Genomic DNA, 23,073 nt, shown 5'->3' with positions numbered 1-23,073 from the left:
CATTGAATTATAAAGGTTATAAAATTAAGTGTTTTTTGGGTTGCTTTGGTGATTTGGTTTTTATCCCATTAGGTGGCACCAGAAGACGAGTTAAATTTTTCCTGTGATTACTGATAGACAACAAATGCAAAAGTCCACAGCAAATTGTAGAAGGATAATTGTTTAACTTGCAGGAGGATGTTCTATCGGGTCATCAGGTCGGGGACAAACACATTTTTGTTCACAATCCTTCTCTTAAAAAGGGACTGTTGAGCTTGCATTCAAGCCTCATTTAAACTCGTAAACCAAAATATCGAAAGTTGAGAATGAGTCTGCACGGACATTCAAAGAATTTAATTAGTTATGTAAGCTATTAAATATGTTGTGATCATGGCTAAATTCTATGTAAATATATATTGATATTTAACCTATATGATATTTCAGATTTTGAAAATGTTTATACACTTTAAATCAGTATTCAGTAGCTATTATGTTAATCCAACTGTTTTAAAAATATATTCCTCTTGTTGTTATGTTCTATAAAGTTCTATTCCAGCTGATGACATGTAAACGTGTAAAATATTAACATTAGGGAATAAGGTGCATAGCTCTTGTAGTCAGTATTCTGTTAATGCGGACCACAGTGTGAACCTTTTTATGCACAGTCTATGGCGTGAAGTCTCGTCGCAGTCATGTACATAATTTACATAATTCCGAGCATTGTGATAGCACGTGAACATGTCATAATTCATATCCAATGAGACCCCGCCCTGTCCACCGTGTACCACTGACCGTCGCTCTGTTCGGTTTGTACAGTAGCAGTCGCGCCTTCTCGCGTTAGCTTCCATGGCGACCAACTAGAAAAGCGTTTTCTCATGTCGACCGGCCGGTTAGCTCCCGTGGGAGAGCTAACGGGCGTGTTATCATACGGTATGATGTAGCGGTGTAACTCTTTGGACGAACTGCGCAGCACCTTAGCATGCTAAGCTAACGTGAAAAACTAGCCAGTAACTACTAGGGCGAGCTAACGGCTCTGAGCTAACGCGGGCTAGCGTTCACCTGCGGGCTGTTGCTAACTAACCGACGCCGCCGCTGCCGCTAGCTAACAGGATGGAAAGTGTGAAGGAAAACGAGCCAGGAGCGGTTTCTTCTCCACCAACACCACAGGGGATACCCGATTCTGGCAGTGACAGTAACTCAGTGAAGACAAGTGGATTAACACCGCTGTCTGCTGGAAAGAGACCTTCCATTGGGGAGGATGACGGAGGGGGCGCAGAGGCGAAACTCTTCGGGAAGGGGCTTGCGGCCACCTCCCTTCTCCAGATTGCGATAAGGAACGGGATCTATCAAAACCAAGTTGCCAACGCTATCGGCGGTGTGGCCAAAAATACAAACATGCCCGCCGTGAAAGCAGCCAACATTTATAGTCTGACATCAGTCAACAGCAGCACTTCTGTCAACTCTTTGCTGAGCAGGAGGCGGCAGAGGCACAAGAGGAATCTGTCGCTGGGGGCTCCGCCGACCAGCAGCTCTCTTGGGGTATCCTCTGCGGAGGCGGCTAGTCCCGCTCCCTCCGCCTCGCCCCTGAGCACCCTCAGTCTGGATAGGAAGACTTTTCTTCGGCAGAAGCAGTCAAAGCAGCTTCAGGCCTCTGATAAGACATGGGTTAGATCGGACCTACGGCGGGGCTGCATTCACGTCCACGACTGGCTCACGCCCTCCTACCCACGACCGGTTCTGTGCACAGTGGACACAACTGCTAAAGAGGTAGCCTGTAAGCTGGAAGGGAGCAAAGCTGGGGCTGTGTTGAGAATTAACTGCAAAACTACTGCTTTAGTTGACTTAAATGATAACTGTAAAGATAGTAATGGACAGACTGATGATATTAAAAGTCCTAGTGACAGTGTCGATGTCAAAAACCTCAAAGGAGACGAGAGTGAACACACAAAACAGTATTATCCTTACACTAAACTGTCCTCTAACTTGTTGGATGACAAAACTGCCAGTAACTCTTCATCTGAGGTCTATCTGAATGACATTGGGATCGATTTGAGCCTGAGTGTGGCAGACTGTTATGGAGTCTACTCAGGTTCAGATATAGAGAGCAGCACCTGTGAAGACTTCAGCCCAGGTGGACCCAGAAGCACAGAGCACCGGGACTCGCTCAGTGATGGGCTGGGTTTGGGTACCGACTCCTCAGTGTTGAGCCCAAACTGTGACAGTGCCACAGAGGGACCCGACCCATTTGAGAGCTCCTCGGATGAAGTAGATCTCACATCTTCTCCAACACACTCAACCGGTGACTCTGCTGCAGACCAGCAGGGAGACCTGATCACCACCACAGACCCTTCTAATGCTTCCAACCAAGTGACAAGACCAGATCTCCACACTGAAACTGGAGCTGGGGACAACACAAACACCCCCAAATTAATCAACCCTCCCTCTAAATGCTCCAGCAGCTCCCAATCTCGGCCCCTGACCAGCCAAGCATCTGTCCAGCCTGACCTGGAGATCCCTGGGGGGGACAAGGGGTGGCTGGAGCCCATTAATACTAGTCCAACCCCGGCCCTCTTTATCCAGCTGCATGGTGGAGCAGTGCGGCGGCTGGGAGATGATGAGAGGCCTCTGCAGATATTAAACGAATACCTCACTAATCTGGGGTTTGAAGATGCTTGGAGGGTGCAGGAGGAAGGGATGAATCCAGAAATTGGCTGCCTGATTCGTTTCTACTTCGGTGAGTACTTTGTCTGAGTTGTTGAAAGATCAAAATTCAAAACATTTTTCACTGTTAGTGAGAAGAGAAGACCTGCATGTGTGTTTTCTGTCAAATTCAGGAGATAATTTTGGGAAGGTTCATCACAATTCTTATTTAAACACACTGAAGTGAAGCCGTCAGAGAGCCACTAGCTGCTTGTTACACCATGCCATTTTCGTTGTGCTCGGCTCGTCTCTGCTCATTCATTGTTCATCCATTCTCAGTGTACCGTGAGTGCTGTCATTGTGTTTGGTCAGTCGGACTGTTAAACGAGTGTATTCAATTGTCCTGCAGGGACAATACCCAGTGTTTTGCCTGTAAACCCACCCCGACCCCTCTCTGTGTGTAGTCCTGTAGGGAGACACATCTGGAGGTAACAGGTGTGATCTTTCGGGATGCCAGAGACCAAAATCATGTGGCAGTATGGGTTTGGTTTCTCTTCTTGTTCTGTTGTTGTTATTGATAATGATCCTGTTTTGCAGACAAGCAGGTTTAAGAGGATGTAAAAACAGCCATGATCTCTTATGGGATTAGCACAACTGGATATTGTTTTTGACCTTGTTTTTACACCCTCAGCAAAGACAGTGGAGATAAAGAGTCAGAAGCCAATGATGTGATGATGTTTGAAATGTTTTGAGTTTTCCTTCAGGTTCTTTAAAGAGCATTCAAGAACACCTTTTCCTCTTTTTCTTCCTTTGTTATTTTTATTTTATACAAGAAGAAATACATTGTAAAACATCACACCATTAACCCAGAGATATACTCAAGTAGGGCCGCAACTAATGATTATTTTCATGATTATTTTTCTTGATTAATTGATTATTTGGTCTATAAAATCATGTCAGAAAATAGTTAAAAAGTGGCCGCCTTGAGACATCCAGCAGTCCAAAACCCAAAGATACTCATTTCTAATTGTAGAAGACTAAGAAAACCAGCACACTGGTATCCCCCAGCCCCCCCCAGTCTTGGCTTCCACAGTAACATGACAGAGGAACAAAGCATGATGTAGAGTTATGCCGCTGAAAGCAGGGGCCCTTCCAGCTACTGCAGACAAACGCACAGCATTGAGAGGCTGGTATGTGTGACAGGAAAGTGGAAGTGCTACTGGCACAAGAGGAGCAATCGCAGAGGAGAAGTGGTGCAATGATATGAGGTGACAGCAGCGGCGTTCATGATGGTGCCAGAATTAGGAATCTTGAGTTAAATTGGAATAATGTAGCTGTAAAACACTCGTAAGCATTTAAATGTTAGCAAAGTAAAATCGCAGCCCCTTGTTAAGTGATTTATTTCTAAAACTGTTAATTCACAAGACACTAATTTTTCCCACACCATCCTGTCCTCTCAGTGTGCACAGTATGAAGTGTTGGCTAATGTTGATATTCGGAGTCAAGCCAGAGGAGTTTGACTAAGCAAAAATCCCAACAGCAAAATGCACATTGCCAATTATTCTATCTCTTTCAATCACACACACACACACACACACACACACACACACACACACACACACACACACACACACATTATGCTGACAGTAAGAGAACAGCGACCTTAGTGGAACTCAGATTTCACCTCCTCAGTGTTTCGGATCTCTCTGAGACGGTCCCAGCAGCAGATGTCTCTTCATCCTGGAGCTGCAGCTCTCAGAGGTCACTGCTTTACTTCACAAGGTTAAATACCAAACTTAGTTGTCTGATGCATGCGCCCACCGCCAGCTGAATACTTGCACATTTCAAAAGCACTCAACACCTTGCTTTGTCCAAATAGGGTTGCCATCACAAGGCAGCTTTATTAGTTTCACACATTTCAACAACAAGGCAATTCAAAGTGCTTCACGTACAATGTAAAAAGGCATAACATAGAATATAAAAATAAGCTAAAACAGATAAAACAAGAGAATAAAAATGACAGTGCAGTGCATGATATGAATAAATATGCCTAAATTTAATTCAATAAAACAAACTGGCAATCAGAAAACTCGTTAACCCTGATTTAGAAGATGGAGCAGAAGTTTTTAGGGAGTTTGTTCCAGATGTGTTCTGCATAAAAACTGAATCCTGCCTCTCCATGTTCAGTACCACTGTTCAGAACTAAGGCTGGTTCAGATGTGGCTAAAATTCAAGATAAAACCTCAGACAAAGTCTTGGAATCACTGCTAATAAGAAGGAAGAATGAAGTCAGATGTGGGGCTGCAACTAACGCAATTAATCTGCTGATTACTTTCTCAATTAATTGACAATTTTTGTCTCTAATACATCGGAAAATGTGGAAAATATCTAATAATTTTCCGCAGTCCAACATGATGCCTGCACATGTCTTGTTTTGTCCAACCACCAGTCCAAAACCCAAAGATATTCAGTTTACTGTCACGTGTCCCAAAGAAAAGCATCAAATCTTCACATTTCACATTTCACAAGCTAGAACCAACAAACATTTGGCATTTTTACTTAGAAAATCGAAAGTTTTCGAAAAGTCTTAGTTAGTCCAAGTTATAGGATAGTCAAAATAGTTGCCGATTCATTTTCTACCAAGACTTCCAACATTTACAAGTGTCTTGTTTTATTTGAGCAATAGTTAAAATCCCAAGGATCCTCAGTTTGCAATGAGGAAAAAGAAAAATCCTCCTTTTGGAGAATCAAGAACAAGCAGATTTTTGGCATTTTTGTTTGATGATGATTTAAAATAGTTGCCGATTGAGCAACTCATCAATGAATCAACTAATTGTTTCAGCTCCAGTCAGATGCTCAGTGCCTTCAGGGACATCGGGCTCGTCAAGGACAAGATTCACCAAAAACGTTTGTTGTAGCGTGAACAGGAAATGGCCATTGGCTGCTTGCTGAGAGGCAGGATGTTCCACATTCAGAGAAATAGACGGAAGGAAAGGGTATGTATGCGTGTATATATGAACACGCCACATCTCGGCAGCACCGCCCAGGGAAGGGTGGACTCACACAGTACGCATTCCACATTATTGTTTATTTTTAAAAGAATCAGATTGATCTGCTCCATGGTGAGTTTACGTCACATTTATCATAATAGTAGAAGAAACCACATGATATCAGCAATGTAACATGTAAATATTGTATGAAATCACCAACAGTCACACAATAGACAGACACCATGTCACTCGGTTCTGTTATTATCATTTTTACTTCCGTTCCGTTCTTCCATCGACTCTTTACTTATAGTTACTTACATCACTGCTGCTGCACTGTCAGGACTTGCTGTTCCTGTTTGTACGCAGGGTCTGTACAGAGCTTAGAAAAGGAGCTTTCATGTGGGCAGATCCTTCATCTTGGAATAAACTGCAAAAAGCCCTGAAATTATGCACGGCAGTCACCCAAAATGGATTTAAATAGAAGTCGAGCTGAAATACTTGAATGACTGACAGAAAACTGGTCAAGTGTTTTAATAATGGATGAATTGTTTCAGTCGTTGCCGTCTCCAGCTTCTCAGATTTGAGGTTTTTCTGCTTTTCTTTGTCATTTATAATAATAATGTGAAATATCTTTTGAGGTCTGGCCTGTTGGTCAACTCACAAGAAAACTAAGACTTTATAACATAGGGATTTCACTATTTTCTGACATTTTATAGTAAATGGATTAATGAAAATAATGAGAAGGTTATTAGATAATGAAAATAATGGTTAGTCGAATGGGTCGTGGGAATTTATGGACCCAAATGAACAAGTGTAGTCAGGTAAATGTTTGGTGTGTGTTTTTTCAAGAAATTGTGTGTTTTATTGGCTTTTACTTTTTTAACCATTTGTACATTTAATCTGTGTTGGTGTTTGTTACATAATTGTGCTTCCATTTGGAAAGAAAAGATAAAAAGTGAGGCAGGTACTGTTTTAAAAAAGTTTAAGTTATATTTTTCTGATACCTCACTGAATCTGAAGATGTTTTTTATGAGGGCTGCAATTAATGATTGTCATTAATGATGAATCTGCCAGTTATATATATTTATGACAGTTGTATTATTTTGCATGTCCATGGCGATGTCTTTAAATTGCTTGTTTTGTCTGATCTACAGTAACAAAATCCAAAGATATTTAATTTAACAATAATTTTAAAAAGCGAAAAGCAGGTAATCAATTGAAAATGATTGAAATGGTTAATCAATTATCAAAATTATCATTTAACGAAAGAATCCAAAATGTCTCAGAAATTCAACTCAAAATTGGCTAAATTATGATTTAAATATGGAACTATGTGATCAGAAGATGAAAAAACAAGATACTGAATCTGACCCTGACATTTGATACCAGCTTTCCACACTCTGTGCTATGGACAGATTTCAGTATTGAGGTCTGATGCCCTGCCATGCTCAGGAGCTGGTTAGTCCGGGTGAAACCAAAGCGACATTTTGTGTAAGTCACTGGAGGAGGAAGTTGGGAGGATCTAGGTGCTAGTGTTTTAAGACATTGCATAACAAGCTAATCTGATTTCAGGCCTCTCGGTGGCTCAGAGTGTAAAGAAACAGGTTGGTTTCAGGCATGCAGGTCAGTGCAAGGCATCATCCAGAAACATCATCAGTGCCTTGCTCTGCCTTGTGTCTGTAACTGAACTGTGGCTGCTTTTTGTGCCAGCGAGGGGTTAATATGACAAATCACGCCTGAGTGACTGCTCACTCTCTCAGCCCACAGGCTATTAGCTACAGTTCACTTACATAACCACACAGCTCTCACTTTCTGAAAGAGAAACTTGATTCACAAAATCCCACAGAGCTAAAAATAAAACTCTCTGTTATGCAAAAAGCCATTATGAAAAGTCTGTATATGATCACCAGCGATCTCTTTTACTATCATGTAACAAGCTCATATCTTTTCCCCTCCAGGTAAGCCTCGCAGCGTGGGCGGCACTGAACGCGTGCAGCTTTCAGGGGTGTTCAATGTTCGGAAAGGGAAGCTGGCGCTGCCAGTGAACCGATGGTCGAAGCGTCAGGTCACACTGAGCGGAACCTGCCTCATTGTCTCGTCTGTGAAACACGCCCACACCGGCAAGATGCACATCCTCCCTCTCATCGGAGGAAAGGTACTTAATGAAATGTTTCATGTCTTTAACATGCGAGGCAAGTGTTCAGGATGAGTAATTTATCAGCCTTTAGAGGGGCAGAGCTCATCTCTGTGAGTTGGACCAGTGGAACAAAACGTTTTTGTTTTGACTCCGAGGTCATTCACCTCCTCCTGCAGCTGTGTGTCCTCCTGCTGCAGCAGGTTCTGCAGCCACACAGTTCCCAGCTAACTACAGGCGTACATTTAGAGACATGACCTTATTGTTATACAGCATATATACAGTATTTTGTATGTACAGTTGTGTGTAAAGGGTTGGGCACCTCTGGGCAAATCACATATTTTGTGTGTTGTGAAAAGAGGTAAATACAGCCCCTGCAGAGTTATTGTTCCAAGTCTGCTTTTGTTCTGTGTTTATTTATGTTATCCACTAGAATGTCCTGTTCTCTCACACCTGTACAGCAAGTCCCTCGGACAATATTACAAATGTTGATTCTAAATTTGAGACCTCTTTTTTTTTTTTTTGCATCCAGACAACAGGAGACTGTACAAGCAACTAAAAACATGAACAGCGATGTGTTTTTCTAGTAGCAGTTATACACTGAATCTTTATATAAAATTAAAACACATAGCACAAATTTATGGTGTTACATAACTGATGAACTGAGGAAAACAAACAATGGGAAACAATGAGCCACCACCCTGAAGAACTCAAGATAAATGATTTAAAAAAACAAAACAAAAAAAACATGGTAAATTTTTCATTTTAGATGAATCTCTACACCTCGCTGTGTGTTTGTGTGTGTTTGTGTGTGTTTGTGTGTGTGTGTGTGTGTGTGTGTGTGTGTGTGTGTGTGTGTGGACAACATTTGGAGTGGTTCTGTTTGAACCCTCGGTCATCAGGTTGGATAAACAAAGATGTTAAAGAAGAGATGGAGGAAACTGAGGCTACGTCCACACTCTCTTTTGCTAAGTTTTAACCTCCTGTCCAAACTACTCTGGAGTTTTCAAGCACTTAAAACGGAGACTTTTGGAAATGCTCTTGGACCCGTTTTAGTTTGAAAACTCCGGGGTCGTGCTGTAGTCTGGATGGGCGAAAACAGAGATCTTTGGACATGGTGCTCCCTGATTGGGTCTCATCAGCCTTGACTACCAGTAGTTAAAGAATTACAAACATTAAATTCTGCATTTTAACACTGCAGCTGTCTTTGCTGTTCCTTGTTCATATCATTTTTTTTGCAACTAATCAACTGCCGAGTAGACTATCTGCTTGGCTCTCACGCAAGTGGACGTTATTGCTCATGTATGTATGCGTTTTCAGGTGTGTTAGTCTAGACGGAGATTGATACAGAGCTAAAACAGTTGTTTTCACTTGAAAAGGACATTCTAAAAGGAAAATGTAGTAGTGTGGACGTAGCCTGAAACATGTTCTGTGGTGCAGGTGGAGGAGGTGAGGAGACACAGCCACTGTCTGGCCTTTAGCTCAGCTGGTCCCCAGAGTCAGACCTACTACATTAGTTACGACTCCTACACAGAGCATCTGCGGTGGCACAGGACGGCTTCAAAGGTACGTGATGTGTTTGTGTCCACAGAAACACTCTGGCTTCAGTGTTTATATTTTTATCTACATAAATTCAAGGATTATGATGATGACTGTGTTTTACACATCTGCCTCTTGTGAGCTCATCATGTCATCCCGTCCCCCCTTCGCTGCGTCAGATTGCGTCCCAGAGGGTGAACTCAGTCGACCTGTCGTGCTGCAGCCTGGAGGAGCTGCCCGCTCAGCTGTTCTACAGCCAGGACCTCACCCACCTCAATCTCAAAAACAACTTCATGTCCCCTCACAAAGGTGTTCCAGCACTCACCAGGTGAGTTTCTACCATCAGCACGCATCACATGCAGACAGTGTACCACCATCCTGTGTGTTGTGGAGTGCAGCAACAGCCGGCAGATGAAAGCAGTACTTTCTCCTTTGTTTTTCTCTTTTGGTTGTGGGACGTCCCTCTGTGTGTCTGTCTTGGGGAGCTACCATATGGTCTAAAGAGGAAGCAGCTTAGATCAAATTCGAATGAAGTGTGTGTGGGCGACTGTGTGGTTCAGATGATTAAAAGCGAGCCGCGGACGCGTTTAGAGATTTGACAGTTATCATCAGTCAAGTCCACACAAAGTCAACTAAGACTGAAAATTAAAATCTTCTCTGTCCACACTATGGAAACATTTTCAAACCAAAAAACACAACAGCATTTAGGATTTGAACTGGCTAAATGTTGAAATGCTCACTGATGTTCATCAGGAAGGTAAAGAAGACAACCTTTTTAATCACAGACACAGGTGTTCTCATTCGTTTTTGATTTTGTCACACAGCTTTGTGATTATGAAACAGATGATAGACAGTGTCTTCTGACCAGATGTTGGCTGTGATGCACAGTTTTGTTGTTTGCAGACAGAGGAGGAGGAGGAGGAAGAGATTTGGCTGTTACTTCCAGTGTGGATCAAAGCAGCATGAATGCACGTTGTTTTCACATGCACATGCTTTCAGATTTTTCCAGCACATTGTGCACGTAGTCTAAGAAATGTTGGTCTGTTCAGTCCCTCGATGATGTGCTTTGGGACAAATGTTCTACCCACTCAAAATATTACAGTGCAGAGAAAGAAACCCATCAGATGAGTGTGTGGCTGCTCTTTTCATATTACAGGAGTAAAATCCAAGTGATTCTGTCCATCTGCAGGTCCTGAAAAGTCTTAAAAAAAACACTGAAAGCAGTGTCCTCAAAAAAGGCCTTAGAAAATATTGAAAAGCTGTAAAGTAAATTTACAACACAGAGATTTTTCTCTTGCCTGCTGTAGCAGTAATGTTGATGACAGGCTGTCAGGAGACATACCATTAAACTAAAAGTGGTGGTTTCCTGTCACACTTTCACACTTTGGTCAGTATGATAGTCAAACAAGTATTAAACTGTGTTCTGTATTGGGTTAAAAAGGTCTTGAAAGTGTGAAGAATGCTGCAGAAACACTGTTTTTGTTTGACTGAAATGAAGCAGTGGAATTTCCGAACAGCGTGCTCTGTCATGCTGTGTACACGTAAAGCTGAAATATGTGCATTATGTTTGAACTTTTGTGTACCATGACACACCAATAAGAATCAGTCGTGTTTGTGGTGCCATCTCACTGTGTGTGTGTGTGTGTGTGTGTGTGTGTGTGTGTGTGTGTGTGTGTGTGTGTGTGTGTGTGTGTGTGTGTGTGTGTGTGTGTGTGTGTGTGTGTGTGTGTGTGAGCAAAGTGTCCTTGACCCAAGGTACAGCTTTTCTTTTTCTTTTTCTCGTCCTGTGCAAAAGCTAATTTACCATCAGCAGGGGGCCTTTACACAGACTCTGACTCTATACATAACTGTAGCTCCTGTTTAGTGATGCAACGTATTGTCACTTGTTGTCAGATAAAGTCCAGTGGATCATGACCTGACTAACAATGTTACATTATACAGACATAAACGAGGTGGCTTATGCACTTACAAGATGAGAGGCATTTATGTGAACTTTTATAATCCTATATTTTTTAACTAATAGCTGCTCTAAAGAAACTGTTTGTGTCACGTTCTTGGAATCTCTGAAGTTGAAAAATTCTCAGAGCGATTTCTGCCTCTCTTGATTTTGGCGTCTTCGCTGCCTCTTTATGTTTCAGCCTTGAGACATTTTCTTGATGGACATGAATACATGATATGTATATATACTGCCATTGTTACTCCATAAACACACGCTTCCCAGGCCGCGTCCTGAGGAATGTCTTTGTCCCATGGTGTGGCCTGTGACTTTCCCTCGGAAGGATGTGGATCCGGTTTAACCTTTTGCTCTGACCCCTCTGTGAACTGGATTAGGTTAGACCAGGAAAGCCAGGGAACACGCACACACACAAACCCCTACCTGAACCACATGCTGCATTGTTATGGTGAAAGGTTTTCGTGGAATAAACATTTAGCTTTAAATAGTTTGTGTATTGTGAGTGTTGTGCTGCTGTATCCTTGAGACCATGTTCAGCTTCCTCTCTGCTCATTTTCCCTGTTTATGAGACACGTGTTATGTAACCACTGAAAAGCTTTTCACAGTGTGAGAGCCTCAATTCAGAAGAAGGCTGACTGTAGTCTGACTGTAGCACTGAGAGATTAATATTTTTGACCCTCTTTGTCTGCCCTTGTCTCTCTCTCACTCTCTCTTTCATTGTCTCTCTCTCTAGGTTCTGTAAACTGAGAAGCCTCAGTCTGTCAAATAACTCCCTGTCTGAGTTTCCTCTGGCCTTGTGTGACATCACCTCGCTCACGGAGCTAAACTTGTCTGGAAACCGTCTCTCGTCGCTGCCGGCAGAAGTGGGAACGATGCACAAGTAAGTGGGCTGGAAGAAACCGACGGCCCAGAGGCTGCAGTTATTAATCATAATGACGGTGATGATGGTGACGATGATGGCAATAATTTGGCAGGTATTTGCCCCAGTGGCTGACTGTGTCCTTGGTGACCTGTACTCTGCTGACAGAGACATCAGACAGGGGTTGTTGTCATTGTGGTTCCATCAGAGCAGATTAATCCCTCTCTGTATTAAATGAACAACTGGCCGGGCACCAGACTTCTGTCCTGACGATGCAGAGGTAACGTCCAGGTGATCAGAGTGCAGAGTCATGCCACCGACTTTTCATCTGCTCATATTAGAAAGAAAGACATTAATAACTAGTGACAGGAAGTAGCTGACCCACAGTGTTTTATGTCTTATGAAAATAATAATAGTACCACTTTACAATAAGACGACCCTTATAAAGGATTTATAAATAGTTTATTATTAGGTTATTCGGTTGTTAACAGTTTATGAATCATAAATAAAAAATTAAAAAACAAGTTATAACACAGTTTTCATATTTTGATGCAGGTCACTGTTGCCCTTTTTATCTAATGTGTTATAAGAGCTTATAAATGATTTATAGTGTTAACAAGCTAAATAATAAACTAGTTATAAACCAATCATAAATCCTTTATAAGAGTAGTCTTGTTGTAACATGGTTCCATAATAATAATATATTTTTTTATATAGCACTTTTCATACACAGGATGCAGCTCAAATTGCTTTGACAAATATAAAAGACAATGGGAGTTAAAACAGGGAAATCATTAAGAAAAAAACAGGGAAAACATTTAAGAGATAAAAAAAGCCTAGAGGACTGTAAATGGGAAATATGTTTTGCCTGGGCAGTAGCTACAGAGATGAAGCTTTTGATCAGCTGATACAATTTTTTTTCAGTTCTGACTTCAGACAGTGGAAGTCTTCCTGTACTTGTGACTTAGGTTTGCAGTCCACCCACACAAAGTAAATCCAGATAAATCCAGTCCAATCCCAGGTTTAGGAGATTTTGTACCAGGAGCTTTCCATGTAGGTTTCCTCCCCTCCAGAATATCGAAACTGATTATAGGACAGATAAAAACACGGAAGCACAGTCATACATTAAAAGTCACTGTTTCTCTGACGCTGTTCAGGGAACGGCTCGTAAAACAACACGATTGTTAAAATGTTAAAGTGTTTTGTATGTTTAAAGCAATCCGACAATCTACGAAAGAATAGCATTAAAAACAAGTTAATACTTTTCTGAGTCCTTGTAGGCAGCCATAGGTAGGCTATCACTCAGACTCTGGATTAATAGATCCATGCGTACGATGACTAAAATATTTTACCTGGTTAAAACATGTGGGTAAAACAACAGGGATCTAGGAACTGTATCATAAAATCATAAAAATGGAGAACATGTCAGTTTGTGACAGAGCTTCTGGTGGCCAGTAAAGGAAAATAACATATGATATCATGTGTGAACTAGCTCATGGATCACTTTAGCTGTACTCTGTTTTTTATAATCAGGTTAGAATAATGCTCATAAATAATAAAAATTCTGGAAAACTTAAATCTCAGCAAAAAGATTTTTGCCAAATTCAACAACTAAAAGTTAATTTGACAGCAAGAGTGGTGAGAGGAGCTAAACCCACCTCAGGTGAACACCGCATGAAATCATACTATTCCCCATGTCTAATCCAAGGATCAGTAACTGTACAACACAGTACAGAGTGTGCCTGTTATTGTCACCATAAATGTAAAGATATGTAGTCTGTCACAGGCAGTGTGTGAGTTTGAACTCATGGTTTTAACTTAGCTGGTGCAACAGGCTGCAGACCTTTGGCACAGGATGTAAACAAATGTGATCTGAGACCTGTTGTAAAAGGACTAGAGATGTACTTTTTCATCATGACCTCACTCCTGCTGAGAGTTTCATTCATTTCCCCCACATACACTTGATAGTTAGAGTAGAATCTAAGAATGCAGATACATTTGTCATCATAACCATCATTTTAGCTTTAACTCTGTTTGCTTTTGTCCAGTCTGCAGACTCTTCTCCTGGACAGTAACTTCCTGAGCTCTCTGCCTGTGGAGCTGGGCTCTCTGGAGGGCCTGACCTACCTCGGCTTGTCCTTCAACTGCTTCAGCTGCGTCCCCCCCGTCCTGGAGAAGCTCAAAGGCATGGAAAGACTGTGTCTGGCAGGGAACCAGCTCTCTGTCCTGGATATGGCCGGATTGCAGTGGCTGCCTGCTCACCACATAGATCTCAGGTAAGAATATCCTCACAGACACCGACATTTTTAGAAGTAATACTGGAACAGAGCTCAGCTGAAATCCAACACTGGCTGTGATGCTGCAGGGAAAATGTGCTACATCACGGCCTGTCTTGGTCTTTTTGTCTTGTGGATTTGAAAATCTTGACACCAAATAATTAATGTTCAATATAGACTTTTTTTTTTTATTTCTGTAGCCAAAACAATGAGGGTTTAAATAACATAATTTCTCTTGTGCAGATTAAATCGGGTTCAGAAGGTGACGTTGGGAGACTCAGAGCAGCTGGTCCACATCGTCCACCTGGACCTGAGGGATACTGGTATACAGGAGTTGGATGTCAGGTCTCTCTGTAGGCTGGAGCTCCTCCGCTGTGACAGAAACACTCTCTCCCTCCTCAGAGTCGGTGGCCACGCCCTCAAGAGCCTGCACGCCGCACATAACGGTACTAAGAATTATTATGTGTTGTACAGATATTAAACATAATGACACTAAATACACATTCACACTGAGACTATAAAGAGTTCTGCACGTTGTGTTTGTAGAGCTGAAGCAGCTGGAGGTGCAGCCTGCGCCAGAGAATCTGACTGTTCTGGATTTGTCCTGGTATGAAGACACATTACCAACACTTCACTGTCCTACTTATAGAATAGAAGAGCAGACTGGGTTCTTGTTCTGAGCTCGGTGCTGACTGTGTTTGTTTTCTTAAAGGAACAAGCTGGAGTGTGTCCCTGACTGGGTGTGTGAGAGCAGCAGACTGGAGGTGCTGGACATCAATCACAACGCTGTCACAGAGCTGCCCATATGGTGAGCATCAGACAGACACACAACACACCTGCTACAGTGGCATGAATAGTAAGGTTAATCAAATTAAAAAAGTTTATTGAAAACCTGGATGCAAGGCATACTCTGCATGCGTCTGATTGTTAGCGCCACGTCTTTATTTATTTATATAAGCGAATGAAATAGATTTCTTTATTTTTTTCCCTCATAAACTGTTTTATTTTGGGAGACAATACTAACATGCCAGGTATAATGTTCACCATGTTAATCATCTTACTTTAGCATGATAGCATTTCTAATTAGCACTGAACACAGTTTACAGCTGACGTTTTTTGGGGGCGCACATTCATAATAGCATCAGCCTTTAGCCTATCAGTCCAACACTCCTTCTATTTCACAATTCAAGAATTAATTCAACATAAGGAGAAACGGCTGAACCTCAGTGGAAAATGAGGTCACTAAAGCAAAGGGTGTTTTGTGTACTGTTCTGTGTCCTCATCAGGGTAAAACAGAGCTGTTCCCACTGACAGATTTACAGTACACACACACACACGCACACACATACACATACACATTAACATACACATACACATACACAGACTGAGCTTGCTTGTGCTGTTTGTGTTGCAGGCTGCTGTCCAGTGGGAGCTTGAGGAAGCTGCTGGCAGGCTGGAACCAAGTGTGTCGGCTGGCTGAGAGGCTGGAGAGGTCACAGCTCGAGGTCCTGGACCTCCAACACAACTATCTGACTGAGCTCCCACACAACCTGTTCATCAAAGCACAGAGGTACACACAATTACACAACATCCACTGTCTGTCTTTCTTTTTCTTTCCCTCTTTCTTTGCTCTTTCCATGTGTAATTCATTCTGCTGCACCTCTTCATCTGTATTCCTCCCATCTGTGGGTTTTTATGTTTTTGTCAAGTCAGTCGTTCAAATGCTAAGTTTGTATCATCTGCTGGGATTTCTACACAGCTTACGATACCTAAACGCGTCGGCCAATAAGCTTGAGAACCTTCCCGCGGCCAGCCTATCAGAGGACAGCTTCAGCAGCCTGGAGGAGCTCTACGTGACCAATAACAGCTTGACAGACAAGTGTGTCCCTCTCCTGACAGGACACGGCCACCTCAGGGTGCTTCACCTCGCCTACAACCAGCTGCAGACCTTCACTGCCAGGTAACTCACATAAACACGGGAGGTTTAAGTTCTCAAACACACTGAGGTTGAGATCTAAGGCTGCCTCTGGCTTGTAGCTCCACCCAGACTTACATGAACTCACATTGCTTCGATTTTACAAAACGTCCTGATCCTAAAAACATCCAGTCTTTAATCACAGCCTCCCTTCAGAAATAGGTGTAGCTCACGAGAGACATGAGTTTGATGAATGTGGCTCCCAAAAAATAAAGTTTGCTGTGGCAGTGCTCTGATATAATCGGTCCTCCACCTCCAACAGTAAACTGGCACGACTGGAGCAGCTGGAGGAGCTGGACCTGAGCGGCAACAGACTGAGGGCAGTGCCCACCACCATCCTCAGCTGTCAGCGCATGCACACACTCACAGCCCACTCCAATTGTATCAGCGCCTTCCCTGAGGTCCTTCAGCTGCCTGAGATCAAGGTCAGTCAGACACACGCAGGTATTTTAGGCCTTAATTCAGATGTGGTCTACATCTACACAACGTCCACAAACACCTGTATCAGCTGTTCCCCCAAATTAGGGGCCATGTCGAATTAGTCCTGGAAATTAGAGAAGAAACGCAACCTCATTCTGGTGCAATGACAAAAAGCCAAGCTCTCTCAGTCCCTCTCTATCTGTCTGTCTATCTCTCTACCTCTGTGCTCATCTTCACTGGGTTGGACCAGATCAGGAAATCCTTTGTAATCTCCCGGTAACTCCCTAATCTCTGCCTTTCTCTGAACCCAAATGACGGTTTTAATGTTTAATGCTCCTGCCAGTGTGTGTGTGTGTGTGTGTGTGTGTGTGTGTGTGTGTGTGTGTGTGTGTGTGTGTGTGTGTGTGTGTGTGTGTGTGTGTGTGTGTGTGTGTGTGTGTGTGTGTGTGTGTGTGTGTGTGTGTGTGTGTGTGTGTGAAATGAGGGTGGGAAAAAATAATAGAATTTTTCATGCATCGTGATTTCTCTCGTATCGATGCACAAAACACTTTTTGAGGCTTTCGGAAATCCTTTTCATACCTGCCTGTTTTGACAGGTCTTTGCTAATGTAAGATAATGAACGGTTTGATATCAGATTTGATTGTGTGAGCTCAACAAATCCAGGTATTTTTTCTGACAAGAAACAGGATTAAAGTGGAACCGACTATCAGATCCCATCCCTAAATTTGTTAGGGGTTGTTTAAACTAAAATCAACTGGACAGGGGAGTGTAAATATTTCGCAACAATGTCACAGTTAGTGACAATGAGGGAAACAGAGCATGTTAATAAACTCTGATCCAGTCCCTGCAACAATATGAAGCTGGATTTGGAGGAGAAACAACCTGCTGATGTTAATGTTGAACAGAACATTTGAGAAAATGCAAAATAAACCTCTAGGTCTGAAGTTTTTTTTTATGCCTCTGTGCCGCCAACAGCTAGAGCTTTTTCTGGTTGTCCATCCGTCCCATTCTTGTGGGCATGATATGTCGGTAACACCGTGATGGAACTTCTTCAAATTTGGCACAAACATTCACTTGGACTCAAAGATGAACTGATTAGATTTTGGTGGTCAGAGGTCAAGGTCACTGGGATCTCACAACCCCTTCTCTGTGTTTTTCTTCCTCAGTGTGTTGACCTGAGCTGCAACGAGCTGACTGAGGTGACTCTGCCGGAGGCGCTTCCTCCAAAGCTTCAGGAGCTGGACCTCACAGGAAATCCTCGCCTCAACCTGGACCACAAGAGCCTGGAGCTCCTCAAGTGAGAACTTCAACCATAACCACACTGATGTAGCAGAAATCTGTACAATACAAAACCAACACACTCATCTTTTGTATTTCTCCTCCTCTCTGCAGTAACATCCGATGTTTCAGAGTAGACCCATCTCCTTCTGCTCCATGTGTGAGCGAGAGCCAGGGGGCCCCAGCAGTCTGGAGCCACGGCTACACTGAGGCCTCTGGAGTCAAAAACAAGTCAGTCTGTTTCCCTCTGTGTCTACTCCCTCTATCCATCTGCTCATCATGAATTAATGTCTTTTATTGATCTCTATAGTGATTAAATTTTATTTAGATTGTTTAGCACTTTTCAAACCACAGTTACAATGTGTTTTAAAATAAAGAAATATAATAAAATACTATGTTCAATAAAAGCAATAAAACAAAGTTATAAAGAAGCTGATTTATGCAGAATAGATTCTGAAGATGTTTAGTAGAAAAAGCACTGACGCAGCTAAACTTTAAAAGGAAGATAGTTCTTGTTTTGTAGTCCAGACAGTAGCTCTTCAAAAGCTTTGAGTCAGCAGACCTGAGAAGTAATGGTGTAAATGTTCTAGTATTGATCTTTGAATATTATGCAGCATATTTCTTTATCATTTGTCCTTGGAGTAATGAGAGAAATGGAAAAGGTAACCAAACCCTGGAGGGTTTAAACCAGAGGTCTCCAACCTTTTTTGATCCAGTGACAGTTGTCAGTAAATCAATGGTACATGACAAACAGGAACTTAAAATAGATGATTCACCACACTTCATTTCCAAAATGTAAACAAACATCAACAGTTTAACTCACTGTATCCACGGCAACATATGTGCTGTTTCTTGGAAAAGTTTAGTTTATGTCTGTGTATTTGATTTAGTTGCATTTGGAGCAGATTCACTGAGTGAAGGTGTGTTGCTTGAAGTTTGTTCTCCTGCATCCTGAATCTCTGAACCTTTGGGTGAGCTGCTGGTCGGAGACCTCTGGTTTAAACTGTAACAGTTGTGATTTTGTGTTGGTCAGACGTCTCACTCTGAACAATTCAGACATGTACATTAAGAGTTGGAGTAAAGACGGCACACTGAGGTCGAGGCTGGGATGTTGCTCAGGTGTATATCTCAGGAGAATCGTTGACATGACACATAGATGACTGTGGATGTTTGTTGTTGTCAGGCTGTGTGTGGCCGCTCTGGCATTGGACAGCTTCTGTGGGATCCGTGAAGCTCTGTATGGAGTTTTTGACGGAGATAGGAACGTTGAGGTGCCTTACCTGCTGCAGTGCACTATGGGAGACGTGCTAGCAGAGGAGCTTCACAGGGGCCAGAGGCAGGAAGATTACATGACCAACACTTTCCTCACCATGCAAAGGTAGAGACGCTTAAATATCACAGAAGATAAACGATCACACCTGAATGTTTCCACATCAACGGCGATCACACACACACACACACACACACACACACTTGGTAACTGTGTGTTTGTGCGTCGCTCTCCTGCAGGAAGCTCGGCACCGCAGGCCAGAGGATGGGCGGCTCCGCGGCTCTGTGCCACATCAGACATGACCCGGTGGCTCCCGGCGAGCATGGTGGCTGCTTCACTCTGAAGGCCGCCAACGTGGGCAGGTGCCAGGCTGTTCTGTGCCGAGACGGCAAAGCTATGCAACTCTCCACCACACACACTGTCAAAGAGGAGCCAGAGTACCAGAGGGTTCGACGACATAACGCCATCATCACAGAGGTGACGACAGACTGCGTGCGCTCATGTTGTAGAGTCGATCCACAGCAAGTAGATAAAAAAGTGATTCATTAATCTGAGGTTTTGTGGCTCTTCTCTGTTTTATATCATTATAAACTGAAATGTTTGGGTTTTGTCAGTTGAACAAAACAATCAATCTGAAGTCGTGAGAATTTTTTTTACAATTTTTGGGAAATTTCATCCACTAGTTTCTAAAAATGACGACTTTTTAGAAATGATAGAGATAATTAATTGATTATTAAAATTAATCCTCTGTCAACTGTAACAGATTAACTGGTAACAAACATTATTTGTTGCAGCCTCAGTGTAAAGAGAGAAAAATTACATAACTCCTTTCTCCTTCTTCCTCTTCTTCTTTTTCTTCTTCTTCTCTGCAGGATAACAAGGTCAGCGGTGTAACTGACTCCACCAGAATTATGGGTTACTCCTTCCTGTGCCCGTCTGTGACGCCTCAACCCCATGTCTCCACGGTGACGCTCACCCCTCAGGATGAGTTCTTTCTCCTGGGCAGCCGGGGATTGTGGGACATGTTGTCTCCCAGCGAGGCAGTGGAGGCGGTCAGGAATGTACCCGACGCTCTGGCTGCTGCTAAGAAGCTGGTGACTCTGGCTCAGAGCTACGGCTGCTCCGACAGCCTCAGCGCCGTCGTCGTCCAGCTCAGCATCACCGAGGACTGCTGCTGCTTCTGCGAGCCGCCGCCTCCACCCCCCAGCCCCGGCCTGGGTGTACACACCAGCACACACCATTACTCAGCAGGCAGTGACGGCGGTATACCAGTGCCACCGGTCTCCTCGGGAACAGTGAGCGAGCTGAGCAGTGAGTTCAGCACGTCTGAAATGAGCAGCGAGGTGGGGTCCACAGCGTCATCAGAGGAGCCACCGCCTCAGGCCGAGCCCCTGGCGTCCCACCTCAACCTGCCGGGACGAGTTGGCGTGCGGAGACCTGCGTGTGGGGGAGGGAGCTTCCAGAGGCAGTTCTCTGGAGCTCTGTCTGACAACGGGCTGGACAGTGAGGATGAGGAGCCCATCGCCGGCGTCTTCTCCAACGGCAGCCGCGTGGAGGTGGAGGCTGACGTCCACTGTCTGCACCGCCATGACTGCCCAGCGCCCCAGTTACACGCTCAGCCAAGCACAAACATCTCCCTCGCTGTCGCCTCAAATCATGAGCCGTTACCCCCTCCCTTCTCTTCCCAGTCTCCCTCCCCCGTCCCTCCCTCCTCTCCCTGCCTCAGCGGAGAGACCCGGTCAGGGACTCTGGGCCGCAGGGCTCGAGCTAACGGCTCCATCGCCTGCCAGGGGAGGAACCAGGACCTCATAGAGGAGGCAGCCGACGCCCCTGTCAGGAAGCAGGGGGGCTACTTCAACGCCCCCGCCCAGCCAGACCCCGACGACCAGCTCATCATCCCGCCAGAGCTGGAGGAGGAAGTCCGGCAGATCATCCAGCAGCAGCAGGAGCAGATGCAGACTCACAACCAGCAAACACACAGCTACCAGAAACCTGCGGACTATTTCATCACACCCCTCTAACTCCTGCCCCCCCTCCACAAAACAGCTGGTTTCTCGGAGGATTTCAGATTTGGTGAGTGGAATCAGGACTTCCTGTCCCGATGCTCGGCTCTGCGTTCATTTGTACCGCTCCCTCCAAACACCTCAGAGTTTCCCGAACACACTTCTGGACCAGAGACTGTTTCATTATGGTTTTTGTTATTTCCTTTATTTTCTACTGTTAACTCTATGCCCCTTGAAATGCAATGCAATTTTTATAACACATTATGTTGATTAAATCTTCACATGTAATTGAGTTTTACCATATCTTTAATTTGAAGAAGCACTTTGAATGCTTTGTATTAGACTTTGGAGATTAATTCTGTGTTTCAATGGTACTTTGAGATTTGGACCATCCTGTTTTTTGTGTCGTAGCAGACATTTCCCCTGTGTGTCACGGCCGACGGCCTTACAGTTGTCGGAGTTAGTAAAACTGTATAACTAACTCCTAGGAGTTTAATACTTTAAAGTGACCTAGTCACTGAAGCGTACTAATATTCTCTGAGAGAAAAGATGATTATTTCAGACGGCTGATATTCCAGGTTTGTGTTCTCGGGGGTGTGCAGAGTTCAGAGTGGTGCTGTGGTGGTGAGGAAACGCTGATCAGGACGGATCCGACAGTTATTACCAGCTCAATAAATGTTCTCAGAACAGTGTTACAGAACTTGTTGACAACGGCAAATCGCACAAGAGAGCTACTTTTGCTATATAATAAATTAAAGTTTTCAGATAACTACAACATGTTGTCTTCTTTTTCTCAAAGTTCACACAGTTTACAAAAAGACACATGACCCTCATGCAGATAGTGTGGATATTGTGAGAAGTTTTTTAGATATTTGCTCCTGAAAGTTTCCATCAAGTTCCTAATTTTTTTCCATTTTAGTACAAAAATCTAAATTCTCTTCTAGAGCTGGAACCATTTGTTGAGAAAATGGATTTTCAACAACTATTAATTCAAATTTAAATAATTTTCTGAGACAAAAAACAAAAATTTTCTTCTATAATGTGAGTATGTTTAGCCTCTATATTTTATATCTTTGTAATCTGAATTTTTTTCCGGGACTGTTGGTCGGACAAAACAAGCAATTTGAGAGATATCACCTTAAATCTTAGGAAATTCTGATGGGATTATTTAGTTTTGTGACATTTTACCTACCACATTATTAATCTAGGGCTAAAAATAATTAATTTCATGAAATTTCTCAAACAATTATTTTCTCAATTCACTATTTGATACATAAAAGTGCAGAACAAGTGCTTTTTGTATCCAACCAACCACTCAAATCCCCAAAACTGTCAATTTATTGACATACGACAAACAAAAGCAACAAATCTTCATAACTGAGAATGTAGAGCAAAACGATGTTTGGTGGTTTTTCTTTAAAAATAGTCATTAATAGAACATTTCAGCTCTAGCTCAATTGAAAATTAAAATAATTACTAGTTGTAGCCTTTTTCCAGTCATCTCTTTTGCACTTGTGTTGGCAGCAGAAACCCAGACCACTAAAATGGTTTTGTAATTTGAGTGAACTGGCTCTTTTAAAGATCTTCAAAAACAAAATGTAGAGGGTTAAGAGCGGCACAACAACAAGCGACAAACTCAGCTCGTCACGTTGCCGTGTTTGTGCTGCTGCGATACAATCGCTGCATTGTGTTAATGTGAAATGGTAAAATTAGATCTCGGGTAATTACCTCACTCTGGAGGATTTCTTTTGTTACT

General features: G+C 43.1%; 1 protein-coding gene across 1 annotated transcript; it reads left to right on the top strand.

Moving 5' to 3' along the window:
* The first annotated feature begins 758 nt into the window (after positions 1-758).
* On the top strand, positions 759-22,092 carry LOC130170779 (PH domain leucine-rich repeat protein phosphatase 1-like). Its single transcript, XM_056378407.1, has 17 exons — positions 759-2,713; positions 7,568-7,764; positions 9,184-9,309; positions 9,462-9,610; positions 11,970-12,116; positions 14,144-14,371; positions 14,615-14,817; positions 14,918-14,978; positions 15,084-15,179; positions 15,786-15,941; positions 16,131-16,331; positions 16,609-16,771; positions 17,933-18,063; positions 18,159-18,275; positions 19,228-19,422; positions 19,554-19,791; positions 20,187-22,092. The coding sequence occupies exons 1-17, from the start codon at positions 1,090-1,092 to the stop codon at positions 21,333-21,335; spliced, it is 5,181 nt and encodes a 1,726-aa protein (XP_056234382.1). The 5' UTR covers positions 759-1,089; the 3' UTR covers positions 21,336-22,092.
* The last annotated feature ends 981 nt before the right edge of the window (positions 22,093-23,073 follow it).

This window comes from Seriola aureovittata, chromosome 6 (genome assembly GCF_021018895.1).
Source record: "Seriola aureovittata isolate HTS-2021-v1 ecotype China chromosome 6, ASM2101889v1, whole genome shotgun sequence".
Taxonomy (NCBI): domain Eukaryota; kingdom Metazoa; phylum Chordata; class Actinopteri; order Carangiformes; family Carangidae; genus Seriola; species Seriola aureovittata.
This window is presented reverse-complemented; position numbering and strand designations above follow the sequence as displayed.

Excerpts from the sequence above, each read along its gene's own strand:
- LOC130170779 (XM_056378407.1), top strand. The coding sequence starts at position 1,090 with ATGGAAAGTGTGAAGGAAAACGAGCCAGGAGCGGTTTCTTCTCCACCA. Across the intron at positions 16,332-16,608 it reads CTGCAGACCTTCACTGCCAG|TAAACTGGCACGACTGGAGC; the intron begins GTAACTCACATA and ends CACCTCCAACAG. Across the intron at positions 19,792-20,186 it reads ATAACGCCATCATCACAGAG|GATAACAAGGTCAGCGGTGT; the intron begins GTGACGACAGAC and ends TCTTCTCTGCAG.